This window comes from Trachypithecus francoisi, unplaced genomic scaffold (genome assembly GCF_009764315.1).
Source record: "Trachypithecus francoisi isolate TF-2019V2 unplaced genomic scaffold, Tfra_2.0 Lachesis_group7, whole genome shotgun sequence".
NCBI lineage: Eukaryota > Metazoa > Chordata > Mammalia > Primates > Cercopithecidae > Trachypithecus > Trachypithecus francoisi.
Window position 1 is genome coordinate 42169444 of NW_022681472.1, and position 16051 is coordinate 42185494.

The following is a 16051-nucleotide window of genomic DNA, read 5'->3' on the forward strand; positions in this document are numbered from 1 at the left end:
TAGGTAAAAAGTGAATGTTTATTTGCATTGAACAGAAAATATGTACTGGGTGTTAGCAATGGGATTGAAAAAGAAGGGATAATTAGAAAGATTTAAAAAGAAAAAGAATTTGATGGCACTATATCAACAATAAAAGAGTTATTGAATTTTCTAAGATTTTAGTCTGATGGATTGGAAATATATTGATATTATCTGAAACAGGATAGCTTGTGGGGGGAATCACTGCCAGGGGAAGAGCATAAATTGCAATGGTGTTATATTTTAATATCATTTGAATAAATTACAGGGTTTAAGGGGAAAGCATATTGCTCACAAGTTGAGGACTTTTGTCCTTTTCTTTTCCTATTATCAGACTCTTCAGCCCTATTCTACCTTTTCTTTCTGGGTTTTGAAAACATCCTTTTTGTACACAATCATTCTGCATACAAACTCCCATTTATCAAATAAATGCTATTTAACAATTTGTCCGTATTCCCTTAAATCCTGAAAAAAATCAACCATTCTTTAGTAAAACTTGTTATATTTTGTGATATTCAAACACTACATTCAAAAATGGTGACTCTATCAAATGATACAGTTTATTATAGTGATTGGTTTGTACATGATTTGTTAAATACATCTATGTTGTAGGCTTTTTGGCTAATATGATTTGTTAAAACCCTCTCAGCAAAGTGCTGTTACAATGACCATCTTTGGGGACTTGGAAATAGCCTCATTACACAGAACTTGATGTTATACACTAATGGCATTTATTAGAATGGAATTCTATATGTATTATTACTTCTGACATCAGCCTGGCCTTGTAGCCTCCTCACAGCATGCAACTTTGGTAATTATGCTAATGCTAGCTAATTCATGAGGACGACTTCCTAAAGTGCACTCAATTAACTTGGAGATTTTGTAAATAGCTGTACATGTAGGTTCCAGAAATTGTGGGGATATGTCAATCTGACATGTGTAGAGTCTGCCTTCCTAACTGCATCACTTTGTTTTACTAAAGCTTAATTTTAAACAGCAAGAAGTTCCAATCTGATATCTTTTCCAGCAAGTGCTTGAGGAAGATTCTGATAAGTGTCACTTTAGCCCGTATCCTCCAGTCCAAATCCCTTGAGCCAGATGAGTTAGGTAGATTGGTGTCTTTTAAGTTGGTTAGAAGAGAAAATATTGAAGTTTATTTCTTTAGCAAAGGGTACAATTTTTCCAATATGTTCCTGCAATGTGATTTTTGCCAGTTTGCTAATTCTGCCGACCAACGTTGCTCTTCAGGGGACTGTTCCAAAAATTAGACTTCTCATTCAGAAGGCTTCATGATCTCTGCTTCCCTTCAGTCCCAGCTGCTGGGGATTTTTTGATATTACAGTGACTCATCAACATCATTTGAATGAAAATAATCTGATTTTTGACCTATTACATTAAAGGCTTATACCCCTTACATATAAGAGGTGAAATTCATAAACCTAGAACAATTAGCCAGGCTTAAGAGTGCCATACAAGAAATTAAACACAATAAAAATTAAGAGAAAAGGTTAGTGAATCACATCACAGCCAAGAGCAAGCTAATAAAACTGGGAGGAAGAAACATTATCGGGAAAGAACCAAAGGAAAAGGAAACTTACTACATACAATTAGAAGATACAGCAGTTGCATAAAGTTAATGAAAACAGAGAATAGGGATGGCTTTTAATAATCTTCTTATTACCACTGCATGAAATCACACTCTCAGATAAGTTCTAGAAACTAAGCTAGGGATTTGCCTTTCATTTCTCAAGGGTCCCAACAGGTCATTTCCCCTCATTAATTTAAGTTACAATCCTAGGTACCATCTCTGGGAACTAGCTATATCACATCTAAAGATAATCAAACATTTATTGCTTAGCCTTTTCTTTAACTTCAATAGTAAGAACCTCTTCTCCACCCTCAGCAGAAGGAGCCATGCTGATGATGAGTGATTGGCGGGAAGTTCCTCTGGGTAAAACTGTCCTAACTGACTGGGGCTCTTCCTCCACTGCAATAGAACTTGCTATACATTCAGGTCTGTCCAGTGACTTCTCTTCTGGCTCTCTTCCTTTATCTTTATCTTCATTTTCTTTTTGTTTATCTTCACTTTCTTTTCCTTTATCTTCATTTTCTTTTTGCTTATCTTCATTTTCTTTTCCTTCTTCCTTTCCTCCTTCAGAATTTTCTTTTTTCTGGAAAGAGCAATTACAAGTAACTGGTGTTGAAATCATAATTAAAAACATTAGATTGGATTTTGATTAGCATGCAATGGCTAAGATCACCACCAAGACAGACTGTCTGAATTAAGTGAATCCAGGAATCATGTCTGCTTTGCTTCTGACTATCATTTGACTAAGTTTCTGGTGTGTTAGAGAATGGACCTGTTGCCTTTGACTCATGACGTTAGTCTGAATTGCATTTTTTTTTTTGTCTCTGCTAAGGAATTCTCTTCCTATTGGTCCTTATACTCTCTGAATTGTTAGACTCAGTGCTCAGGACTCTGTTTTTGCTTTTTAAATATTTACTTATTCTGTAGAGATAAAAGTTTAAATATTTATTTTTAATAAAATGTATTAACCACTACCATATAAAAGTACTGTAGAAAGTAGGGTTTCCTCTTGCCTAAGCTCATGGGAGAAACTCAGGGAGAAACTTATCCCTTTCCTAGTACAATCTTTTCCATTTGTCCCACAGGTCCTTGACCTGTCATGTTGGAACCTATTGTGTTAAGCACTAGCTATAGAAATTTCATAGCAAAAGGCACACTATGCTCTTTATTGGTAATGGTTGGTTGGGATCAATTTGAGAAAGGCTTGCCCAAGATATGAATGTGCACAGATAAAGTTGAGATTCTTAACACATTTACTTAATATATTTCTTTACTCCCATACATTTTTTAAGCAAATTACTATTTCTATGCCGATACAAATGAAGCATTTGATTTATACTGGATCCCTAATTTTCACCATAGTGTTTTATGTGTGGAAAAGGAAAAGGCAAGTTTTCATCTTTTGTATGTGACTGAGTTTATAATATGTGCTTTACTCATTTTCTGAAAGGTCCACAGCTACCCATTTTCTACAGTTTTAGAGATAACATAATGACTAGGTTCAGAAAACCTGAATCCCTGTTCTGTTTCTCAGTATCTGCTCTCATAGACTAATTATGAGAATCAAAGAAATACGGAAACCAAAAAAAAAAAAAAAGAACATTGAATATTTGTGAAAATGTTGATAAAATAGGTTATTTATTTATATATCCATATGTATGTCTGTATATATACAGTTGATTCTTATTATTCATGTAGTTTTGTTCTATAAAGTTTCAACAAACAGCAAGTTAGAAAGTACTGAACCATTGCTCCTGAGGGAAATAGAGCATTAGGTTCCTATGAGATATTATGATTCAAACCATAATATTTTTGTCAACTGATCAATATATAACTTTGTTTCATGTGTGTTTTTGTTTAGAGATACCCTGTTTAATTTGATCAATTGATTAATTTGAGGTATTATTGATTCATTATATTGAACTCATGGAAGCAACACTGTAATGCCTGAATGAAGTTTATCTAACACACATATTTTCTCTGGAAGGCACATCACAGCACTTTGGCACTTAGAAGCACTAGACAGTATTTCAGGACTATGCTTGGGGGCTATTTTAAACAGCAAATCACACACATGCAAAAAGCACAAAAATGTGGAAACCATGGCCCCAAAAGTGTCACTCTTTGTTGTTGTTTGTTTGTTTGTTTTTTTGTTTGTGTGTTGAGACAGATTCCTGCTCTGTCACCAAGACTGGAGTGCAGTGGTGTGATCTCGGCTCACTGCAACCTCTGCCTCCCAGGTTCAAGCGATTCTCTTGCCTCAGCCTCCCAAGTAGCTGGGACTACAGGTGCATGCCACCATGCCCGGCTAATTTTTTGTGTTTTCAGTAGAGACGGGGTTTCACCGTGTTAGCCAGAATGGTCTCGATCTCCTGATCTCGTGATTTGCCTGCCTTGGCCTCCCAAAGTGCTGGGATTACAGGCGTGAGCCACCACGCCCAGCCAAGGGTCACTCATTTATAGTATGAGAGCTGAAACAAGAAAGTAGAGTGCCTCTTTGTTGAACCTCAGCTGAAAATGTATGCATCAAGCAACTTAATTATTTTGCCACCCTGCACGTGTTCTTGTCCACAAATAACCACAAAAGCACCATAAGTATTGATTTTAAGTTACTAATAAATTATAGTAGGTAGATTCGCCAACATAGAATCTGCAAATAATCTATGAATAATGAGGGTATACTCTTTATAAATACATGTATATTAAGGCTGTTTATAAACATCCTGTGAGGGTTCAATGTGATGATATGTGGGAATTCAGCAGTTTAAATAATAATGTGCTATATATAAAGCAGGAATTATTAGTATTATATTAGTCCAAATCATTCCATTGCCTGAAATGGAATTAGAGTAGGCGTTTGTGTGGATATACTTAGACTGGAGCCTTCTCCATGACAGCCCTCCATTCACTCCACCTTATTACCTGAGCTGCTTGTTCTCGCTTCAATTTGAGTAGTGTTGCAAGACTTGCTTTTCCTGTGCCTCCTAGGAGAGTTTTAAACAGTTTGGGTGTCTCTTCTTTTGGTGGGAAGAGGAAGGCAAGATCTTTTCTTGGAGGGGTTGCTTCTGCCGTCTTAGCCTTCTGCTTTAAAAGCACTCTGGGGGTAGGAGAGAAAAGCTGTTTTAGGTAACTCTGTGAGAGTTCTGGCAAAATTTACCAGAAAAACTGCAATTTATCCTAACCTGTGTAGTTTCAATGGGTACCTACATTAATAGTTGTTTATTAAACCTATCTCACTGTGATCAAGTTTATCACAATCATAATACGGTTCTCCCTATCTCAGAGTTTACAAAGTAAAACCAACTTCATTCATCTCTAATGGGGTTTTAAAGGATGTACCTGGCTTTCTTCATGAGGATCCTTTCAGAATCTGGATAATGCACTAGAATTTCTTGGAGGGTCTTTTTGTCTAGCGTTAAAAGATTGGCAAACCCATGGGCCACCACATTGGCAGTTCGACGGTTTCCTCCTCCTGCTGCTAGAAGGCTGTAAGAGAGAAAAGCGAGTCTTTGCCACCAGTTTCACTTTTCCCCCACTGAAATCTCTTTTAAAAAATAGCAACTATTATAAGTATTTATACTGCTTCAGAAATCATTCCCTAGAAGTGAGGGTCCAGGTGACTCTGCGGAGAGTCTCAGGATGTGGGAATATAAATGGCTCAGTTTTGAACATATTTTTTCTCTAACTCTCACCTCTAAGTCCCACAAATCAAGGACTTGTGGCTGTCAGTATCCTCTCAGATCCTTCATCCCAGATTCCAGAAATGCAGAATCCTTTTTGACTGGGTATCCCTCATTTGCTCCTTCAGATACACTTTTCACCTCTCCCCAGGCTCATTTGTTTCCCAGGAAGCTGACCTCTGTAGGCTTGCCCTCTGACTTCATTTGAGCTCAGCCATTGGAAAAGACTAATAGGAACTCAGAAAGCAGGAAGAGAGTGGGTTCAGAGCATTTATCTCCCCTGTTATTTTCCTGTCGAACCTTAGGTTAGCAGTGGCTGCAGTTCTCTACCAAAATCTACAGCTCCTGACACATGGATGTTTTCTAGAAGTGCCATTCCCATCACTCTTGATGAGTTCTGGTAACTATACTCTCTTCTTTTCCTTTTCAGGCCTCACTGTAGTAACAGTTCCTTTACTGCTGCTAAATTTGAGATGCACTGCCACCTTTTGTTGGTGTAGTAGTCCATTTTCACTCTGCTGTAAAGACACTACCTGAGACTGGGTAATTTATAAACAAAAGATGTTTAATTAAGTCAATTCTGCATCACTGGGGAGGCCTCCGGAAACTTATGGTAATGGTGGAAGGCCAAGGGGAAGTAAGGCACATCTTACATGGCAGTAGGAGAGAGAGAGAGCAAGGAAGTGCCACACTTTAAAACCATCAACTCTCCTGGGAACTCATTCATTATCACGAGAATAGCATAGGGGAAACTGCCTTCATGATCCAGTCACCTCCCATCAGGTCCTTCCCTCAACACGTGGGGATTACAATTTGAGATGAGATTTGGGTGGGGACACAGAGCCAAATCATGTCAGTTGGGTGCGCTTAGACTTTTCCTCACTTCTGTCAGTAATCCCTTTATCAAAGTTTACTCAATTGCCTCACTTGAGTGTGTCTGTTTCCTACCTGGGCTCTGGCTAATATAGCTCTCAACATCAGATGTGAAAGCCAGCCCTTCATGATGCCCTGGTCACCTGAGGTGAATCCAATCTCATCTCCTACTGTACTCCAAAATCATCCTGTTTCTCAATGTCAGAAGCTGCTCTGTAATAGAGTCATTCACATACATCTCCCCACCTGGAATGCCAGGGAATTGTGGACTTTATGTCTTGGAAGGATAGAGAAGAGCATTTTGCACTTGAGAAATAAGCAACAAAGAGTGGGGGAATAAATGAACACAGAAATGAATAAGATAAGTGGATAAAAAGTCTATCATTACCAATGATCTGAGAAAGAAGGGTTGGTCTGTAAAAACAAACAAGAAAAACCACATTTCAAATGTGTAAAAAAGAAACCATATGTTCTGCATTAAGAGCATAACACAATAGACTGAACCCCTTGGAGTTAATCTGTTAGAAATTGAGAAAGAAGGATCACATTAACAAAAAGAGTCTCTACAGGTGGAGAAGACAGAGAAAACACTCTGACCTTTGGAAGCAATGAGATATGAGAAGCTGCATGTGCCCTGTGCCTGAAGATTTATGTTATACAGTATGAACAACTTCTGTTGTTGCAGAAAAGGGGGCATTCCAGTTGGCTGCTAATTGTTAAAAAACTAATGTAGGGTTTTAGCTCTGACAGGTTAAGAGCCTGGAAGTCATTACTCCTGTCCTTACAACAAGAAAAAGCTGCAAAATTGAAAAATTAAGGAGTTTTCTTAGATCCGTCAGAGAACTAAAGTCACGGGGCAAACTACCACTCCCAAACCGGGAGAGAGAGGTGAATCCATAAAACTACAGCCATATCTGCTTACTGCAACAGAAACCCCTGGAGTAGGAACTGGTAAGAATGCTTAAACATTACTTTTAATAAATTGTTGGAGGCTGAATGTGGACTAGCATGAGAGTGAGAAACTCTTGGGGGCCAGGGTTATAAAGTCACTCACACTTTGGTGGGATTTACCACCAGGAACCTCATCAGGTTCTTAGGATGAAGAGCCAACGAAGATCCCCTCTTGGCTCTGGCAGGCGTAGGGGAAGATGAATCATCGTGAAATATGCCCAGAGCATATTTGTTCTCCATACCGCAGGCCTACTATTTAGAGAAAAATACTTTACCAGAGCTTTGTGCCACGTGAGGGAAGAACAATTTTCCCAATGCAGCCCCTTTAAGCCTTCCTGTCTTATCTAAGGGAGATGGAAAGCTAAGAAACTTAGCTTTGCTGTGAATGTCACAGCATTGGGACATACAAAAAACTGAAAATCACAGAATTATAAATTGTTTCTCCTTCTCCATGCCTTACCCCCACACCAAGTATCCTATATAATACTAATGAATTACAGCTGAAACAGCGGCAAGATGCAAAACCTCTCTGAGAAGCCTCTCTTAGGCTGCCCTAAGCCCAGTCAACAGTGGAGACAAAGACAGGGAACTAGAAGGAATTTGAAGCCTCTGGCACCAACAGCTATAGCAAATGTTAAACACAGCCCGATTCCTAGCCAAATTCATATAAAATGTCACACTAGAGACCTGTTTACCTCAGTCCGTATTATTTGTTACATAATTTTTAGCTTTGAACCACAAAAAACAAAAAAATTATAAGGAATGCTAAAAGGGAAGAAAAAACAGTCCCAAGAAACAAGCATCAGAAATAGATTGAAATATGACACAGATACTGAAGTTATTAGACAGGAAATGTTTTAAGACTATGATTAATATGTAATCCCAGCACTTTGGGAGGCTGAGATGGGTGGATCACTTGAGCTCGGAGTTCAAGACCAGCCTGGGTTACATGCTCAAACCCCATCTCCACTAAAAATATAAAAACTTAGCCGGGCATAGTGGCATGCCTTGTGGTCCCAGCTACTTGTGAGGCTGAAGAGGGAGCATTGCTTGAGCTCAGGTGGTGAAGGTTGCATTGAGCCAAGATCGCACTGCTGCACTCCAGCCTGGGCAACAGAGTGAGACCCTATCTCAAAAAAAAAAAAAAAAATGGCCTAGAACTTTTCAAAATTAATGTCAGATACAAAACCATAGATCCAGGAAGTTAGGAGAACATTAAGCAAGATAAATACCAAAAGAAACAAAACAAATGAAAAACCCCCCAACTTCTGGGCATATCATATTCCAACTGCAAAAAACCAAAGACAAAACCTCGAAAGAATCCAGAGGGGGGAAGTACCTAAGATAGAGAGAAACAAGGATAAGAGTTGTAGCAGATTTTTAAATTAGAAGCCACACAAGAAAGACAGTGGAGTACGGTATTTAACGTGTTGCAAGAAAAACTACCAACTAGAATTCTACATTTAGGAAAATGACCCTTCAGAAGTAAAGGAGAAACAAAATCATTGTCAGAAAAACAAAAACAGAGGGAATCAATTGCCAGCGGCCTCGCCCTGTAAAAAATTTTTAGAGTTCTTCAGGGAGAAGGAAAATGACATAGATCAGAAACTCAGGTCTACACAAAGAAAGGAAGGACATTTAAAAAGGCATAAATGAAAGTAAAATATTTTGTCATTCTTTTTCCTTTTTTTTTTTGAGACGGAGTTTCGCTGTTGTCACCCAGGCTGGAGTGCAATGGTACAATCTCGACTCACTGCAACCTCTGCCTCCTGGGTTCAAGTGATTCTCCTGCTTCAGTCTCTTGAGTAGCTGGGATTACAGGTGTCCACCACCACGCCTGGCTAATTTTTGTATTTTTAGTAGAGATGGGGTTTCACCATGTTGGCCAGGCTGGTCTCAAACTCTTGACCTCAGGTGATCTGCCCGCCTCAGCTTTCCAAAGTTCTGGGACTACAGGCATGAGCCACCATGCTCAGCAATTTTTCTCATTCTTAATTGTTCTAAAAGACAACTGTTTAATAAAGTGGTAATGTGTTTGGTAATTATAACCTATGGATAAGTGAAATGAATGACAGCGAAGTCATAAGGGCTGAGAGGGAAGAACTGGAAACATTCTGTTGTAAGGCACCACATGTAAAGTGGCATAGTGTTATACGAAGGTAGGTTCAGATACGTTTAAAATGCATATTGAAAACTGTAGAGTAACCATTAAACTTTAAAAAACAAGTATAATTATTATGATAAGAAAGAAAAAAGAAATGGAATCATATAAAATGCCCAAAGCGAGAAAAGGAAGGAAAAAAGTGGGAGGAAACTGGTGTAAGGCCATTCATGGCTTCAAACTTGGCCACTTACCTGCACCTAGCATTAATGACAGGGTCCAGGGCTCTCCAGGCCACTTAAGAATGGACCTAGCCCTGGAAAGGTGACTCACGCATGTAATCTCAGCACTTTGGGAGGTTGAGGCGGGCAGATTGCTGGAGCCCAGGAGTTCAAGACTAGGCTGAGCAACATAGCAAAATCCCATCTCTACAAAAAATACAAAAATTAGCTGGGTGTTGTGGCACACGCCTGTAGTCTCAGCTACTTGGGAGACTGAGGTAGAAGGATCACTTGAGCCTGGGAGGTCGAGGCTGCAGCAAGCGCCATGGTCACACCAATACACTCCAGAATGGGTGACAGAGTGAGACCTTGTCTAAAAAAAAAAAAAAGGAATTCCTCCTCTAAGGCAGAAAGAATATATTTGGAATCTTTAAACATGTGCTCAATGATTTCACATTTCAAAGTTTTCCCTTTGTGGAAAACCACTAACTTTAGTCTTTTCCTAAGGTATTCTTAAGCTCTGCCTTTGTCAGAGAAGACAAGGGAAATAAATTTTACCCCATCTGTCTATGTATGTACATATCATTCTGTCTGTCATCTGCTGTCACAACCATATCTTCACTCATTCATCTAGTCAACTTTCTTCTGTCTACCTTCTTCCCTTTCTGTGAAATTGATGTTAATATTTGAAGGACAATGATTGGATGAGTCTATTTCATTCACATTCCCGTTGTCATGGACACAGGGTAATCCAGTAGTTATGCAAGGCTGGATGGGATTGGGGAGGTTAATTTGAACCTGAGAATATCTGTATATGCATGTTAGACTATGAGAACAGAACGGAAATAACATATTTAAATGTCAGGTTATTTTGAGATTTCTCAAGTTTTAATTAAACTTGCCTACAGGTTACACGTTTGGAGTGCTTGATGAGTTTTTAAACGGAAGAAATAGTCTGTCTGCCAGATGGATTTTGCCCAAACTCTTTCAGCAACGTTTAAAATAGCATCATTTTTTTTTTTTCATCTTGTCCACAAAATGCTTCTCCAGCATTCCAGCCATGGAAAGTTTCACTCATTAAATAACCTAAATATTCCCAGCCCCACATAGAGTTTCCGAAAGAGCCCATGCTGGAGGACAAAGAGTTGAGTTTGCTATTGTGTCCCTAGGTAAAAATAGAGTGAACAGAGCAATGGACCAGGAAACAAAGAAATGGTTCTAATCCTAGAGCCACCTCTATTTGCTGTGACCTTAGACAATAACTCAAAGACTTTTTTGATTTTCACTCTAATCATGTAAGTATTTATTAATACTTACAGTGAAGTAGAGAAAAAGGAGAATTATTAAAGCATGGTATGGTATTGTGGAAAGAATACATGCTTTGGAACTAGATAATCCTACCATCTATTGTGTTTCTGAATAAATTACTAATCTCTCCTGTAGGAAGCAAGGCCATATTTAGTACCTACTATAGATATCTGATTATCTTTAAGAAGAAATAGTACTAGTGTGCCAAAGTTGGGTACTAGTGTGCCAAAGTTGAGTGAATGAACAAAAGCAGATGTGAGAATGTCATGGAGAAATGTACTCAGGGACTATGTAGGATAACTTGTATATGCAAAACTCAGTAATGTGAGGAACAAGTATACACACACATACACACATACATTTTCCTTTTTTTTTTGAGACGGAGTTTCGCTGTTGTCACCCAGGCTGGAGTGCAATGGTACAATCTCGACTCACTGCAACCTCTGCCTTATGTGGCCATTTTCACATACATACAGCATATATAACAGGCATACATTTGTGTGTATGTGTGTATATATATTTATATATTTTTTCAGACAGAGCTAGAATATTAAGATAGTCCCTGGTCAGTCATCCATTCCAAGCTTTGTCCAGGGCTGCCACATGTAGGATTACAAATTGTGTGTTACATACAAAATGTAATGTGATTGGTGCCCTCTGGAGTTGTGCAGTGTACAACCTGCACAGCTCTTTTTAGTAGAGCTACTGTATCCAGAAAGTAGATTTCCTTGTGGATACACTCACAAGGAAAAGTAGAATACAAAAGAGCATAAATTGAATGTAGGAGCAAAAGAAAAACAAGAATGGGGACATAAAATGGAATTCATAAAAAAATGAACACTTTGGGCTTCAAATTTAGGTGTAATCCTTCTGTACCATAAAAATGGATCCAGTGTTGGTTTAAAGACAGGCAGAAATATCTCCTGAAGGGCTTAGTAAAGGGGCCATTCTGCAAAGTGGTAGAAAACTTCATATTCTTGCAATAGACACAACAATAAGCTTGCTAGGAGCATTTGTAATAGAGCCCCCAGTAAAGGCTATGAATCACTTTCAAGTAAAGTTCAGTAAGAGTAAGTTTATGGATGGAAGGAGATAGGTCAGTACAATGCATTCCAGATACCCAGCTCTTTCTTTGTTGCTCAGACGTGATCAATGGCATACATTTAGAATATTCAGAGAAACAATCTGTTTTAAACATCGTCTTTCTCAGCAAGGCTTTGATAAGTACTTTTTTGGATATATCCAAGATTGTATGGATGATTGTGCTTTGAAGGTCAATCATGCAAGGGAAGATAAAGAATTCACTGTATAAATTGAAAAGAAAATGAAAAAGATAAATTAGGAGTACATAGAAATAGCATACTCTATAATAGACTAGATACTCTGCCAACTTCTGGGGCTATAAAGATGACTAACACCTGCCCTCAAGCTGTTTGTAATCTAGGCTTGGGGTAAGTGTGTGTGTAGATAGTCAATTAGCAAATATTATTACTACTAAGAATATTGTAACAGTAACATTAATAGATAATATTATTGAGTGCTTACTATGAGTGAGATATTTTCCCAAGTTCCTTTTATGTTTTAATACATATAATACTTTTCAATCTTATAAGGTGGTCATGTATTAGTGTTTCTCCATTCTGAGTGATGAAGAAATGAAGTCTCAGTTGAGTAACTTGCCTGGAGATACATAGCTCATAAGTTGTGGCATATGGATGCAGACCTAGTCAGGCAGCCTTCTTAAGTAGATGCAATTTAGAATGATTAATGCTTTAATAATTGTAAGAAATGAAAATGTTTCCTAAAATAAAGAAGGTTCTGGTCTAAATACATTTTCTCATGCAGAATTATTTCCACCTATATATATAAAACTAACTCTACATGCTATCAATGGAAAGAACATCACATTCAATGCTGAGTAAGGGATTAAAACTCCAAATATTTGTTCTCATTAAGCAAATTTCCAACTGGGTTTTATTTGGGAAACATGAGGTTAGATAACCTGTGTAGCCTTTTTCTGAGCTATCCTTTTATCTTTGTCAACATTATTAGGAAACACTTTATTCCTTGACAACTTCAAAACTTGACTAAAAATAAATTCTAGCAAAACTTGTGACTGAGCAAATATCAGAGGATGTTCTAAGGCCACTTCTGCCTGGGCTTTTTGCTCTTTGCAGATACTTTGATATTCATAAAACTACTGAATGGCAAACACATGTTAGCCTAGATTTTTTTCTGTAAAACATTTTGAGGAATGTCTGCATACATAGATTTTTAACAAAATTAAGGGTTTAGATATTATAGATATAAAATGTTTAGCCCCTTCTCCCCCTAGCAGGTCTTGATTTCAGAATTGAATTGGCCTTACAGAAGTGGATGAGCGATGAAGAATCTGGGTACAACTTCTAAGGAAGGAAAGAGGAGAAAAAGGATAATGTGGATCCTTTATTCCATGCTCTGTTTATCTTCCTTCAAGTGCGGGGAAGAATACTTAGCTATGGTACTTTGGCTGGAAAATACTGCATCAAATAAGCATATCCTAATACAGTAGCCTAACTAAATATTTCTTTGGAGTAAAAACCGGGTAACTATGTCAAATATTTGTACAAAGTGTATAGTTTTAAAGTTTTTTTTTTTTTTTAAGTAAATCCCTTTATTTTCTTATGTAATGACCATATCACTTTGGTGAGGTAGGTTTTTTTGTTTGATTGTTTTGTTTTGTTTTCTCTCTCTCCTTCGAGGTCTTTGTTGCCACTAGGCACAAGTGGCCATGAGAGGTGGTGGCTATAAGGGATGAGTGGGGTTCCCCACTGTGGTAGACCCTGAAGGTGGCTGTGTATGCCCATGGCCAGACCTTGCTAGGCATGCTGAGGGCCAGGCCTGTGGTCCAGCAGTGGTGGGGGTGGCAGGAGGGTCACCAGCACAGGATGCCAGGGCAGTACTTATCAATGAGCCCCTGGTAGTAGGGCCACAGCTTGTCCATGTCTGGCAGGTCAGGGCAGTTGGTCAAATTGAACTCCTGCACTCAGGGCAGCATGGCCAGGTCCTGCTTGCTGCACCACTGTCAGTAGTCACCGCCTGTGTGCGAGGGGCAGAAGGAGTGGAATCGGATCTTGTAGGAAGCCTCCACTGGGAGCGAGAACTTGTTGAACATCATCAACCGGTATGTCATGCGCGTCCGTGTGGAGAGACCACCAAACAGGCTTTGTGTGAGCAACATGGCTGTTTATTTCACCTGGGTGCAGGCGGGCTGAGTCCGAAAAGAGAGTCAGCGAAGGGAGATAAGGGTGGGGCCGTTTTATAGGATTTGGGTAGGTAAAGGAAAATTACAGTGAAAGGTGGGTTGTTCTCTGGCGGGCAGTATTGAGAGTCACAAGGTGCTCAGTGGGGGAGCTTTTTGAGCCAGGATGAGCCAGGAAAAGGAATTTCACAAGATAATATCATTGCTTAAGGCAAGGACCGGCCATTTTCACTTCTTTTGTGGTGGAATGTCATCGGTTAAGGCGAGGCAGGGCATTTGCACTTCTTTTGTGATTCTTCAGTTACTTCAGGCCATCTGGGCATATACGTGCAAGTCACAGGGGATGCAATGGCTTGGCTTGGGCTCAGAGGCCTGACACGGTACAAATTCTCATTATGGCCCCAGGACATGAGGACCCTGCCGAGCCCACAGTGGGGCTAATACACGCCCAGTTTTGTGCTATATCGAGGATCCTGGAGGTCGGGATTGTCCTGGAAAGCGGAGTTACAAAACCACGGAGGCCTGGGGACGGAGGTCCCCCAGACACAGCCAGGACCTTCCCTAGGTCATAGAAGCCCAACAAGCTGGAATCAGTCCTTGCCTGGGTGAGCTTCTGGATGCCCTCCGCCATCTGGAAGGCTTGGAACGAGTTGGGGAAGTCTACACCTGGGTCCGATTCATCCACCAGCTCATGCAGCAGGTCCACAGCCTCCATAACCTTAATTTTCTTGTAGGAAAAGCCCCCAAACCAGGCGTGCTTGCTCCTGACGAAATCCACTATCTGGTACATGTACATGAGCTTGTAGGTGGTAAAGATGTGGTCCAGGAGGGGACCCAACACGTAGTTCTGGAAGCTGGCCTTGTCTTTGGCAGCCTCTGGGTCCACTTCAGGTAGGTAGACCAGGGAAGGGTCTGGGTCCACTGTCACCTTCACCCTGAGAGGGATACAAAGCGCAGGGGGGCAAGTGTGCACCTGCTGAGAGATGTCTGCGGGCCCAGCCTCCCACTTGCCCCTGGTTTTAAACAGCTTTTTTGTTTGTTTGTTTGTTTGTTTGTTTTGAGATGGAATCTCGCTCTGTTGCCAGTCTGGAGTGCAGTGGCACCATCTCAGCTCACTGCAACCTCGGACTCCCTGGTTTAAGGGATTCTCCTGCCTCAGCCTCCAGAGTAGCTGGGATTACCGGCACATGCCACCATACCCAGCTAATTTTTGTACTTTTTTTTTTTTTTTTTTTTTTTTTTTAGTAGAGACAGGCTTTCACCATGTTGGCCAGGATGGTCTCAGTTTCCTGACCTCATGATTCGCCCACTTCAGCCTCCCAAAGTGCTGGGATTACAAGCATGAGCCACCGCACCCGGCCAGTGAGGTGGGTTCTTAACCTATACTTACAGACATGGGAACTGAGTTCCAGAATCAGTTAAGTGAATTGTTCAAGAACAAATACTTAAGAATTTCATCACTGAAATTAAAATCTAAGACAAGACCTGACTTCAAGTCAAGAGGTCTTTTCTTTAACCATAACTAGTGATGCCAACAAAGTTATTGCTGTTGTTTTAATGATACAGATTTGCCCACAGACATTAGGAAAAATAAGGGAGGAACCCACGCAGGCTGGTGTGATAAGACATGTCAAGGTATGATTCTCAGAATCTTTACTTCCTCTCTGCTGTTCCAAATGGTGGCAAAAAACCTTGATTTAGCACTGGATAAAGTTACTTTAGGAGGAATCCTGAAGATATTTCAATGAATATTTAAGCAATGACACTGATTGTATATTTGTTCAGCGGGATATTGTGGGACTTAGATGAGGTATGCTTTTTATGCTAAGCAAAAAGATGCAATACAAAGAGACTATATTCAAAAGGATGTAGTGAAAATGTAAATGTGTATTCTTAACACAGGTAGTGCTCACAGGTTTGAGATAGGAAAAAAATGAAAATGAAGTTTTCTCTTTCAGTATTAATCAAGTCTTATCTCTGCTCATACTTTTAATCTCGTATTGCATCGACCATTTCTGCCTTTTAGGAAAGGGAAAAAAAGGAATAACTGAGTTATTCTGATGAAGAGTA

The 16051-nt window shown here is 39.6% G+C and overlaps 1 protein-coding gene across 2 annotated transcripts in view; it reads right to left on the reverse strand.

Moving 5' to 3' along the window:
* Nucleotides 1–16051, reverse strand: part of CNGB3 (cyclic nucleotide gated channel subunit beta 3) — a 165125-nt gene continuing 149074 nt past the window's right edge. Inside the window, exons 16-18 of one of the 2 annotated variants that reach the window (XM_033202770.1) lie at nucleotides 4946–5092; nucleotides 4529–4703; nucleotides 1–2189 (exon numbers count right to left, since the gene is read on the reverse strand). In XM_033202770.1, the coding sequence (XP_033058661.1) occupies nucleotides 1866–2189; nucleotides 4529–4703; nucleotides 4946–5092 (646 nt within the window). In that variant the 3' untranslated portion in view covers nucleotides 1–1865. The remainder of the gene's footprint in view (nucleotides 2190–4528; nucleotides 4704–4945; nucleotides 5093–16051) is intronic. The other variant, XM_033202771.1, reaches the window with a different exon arrangement.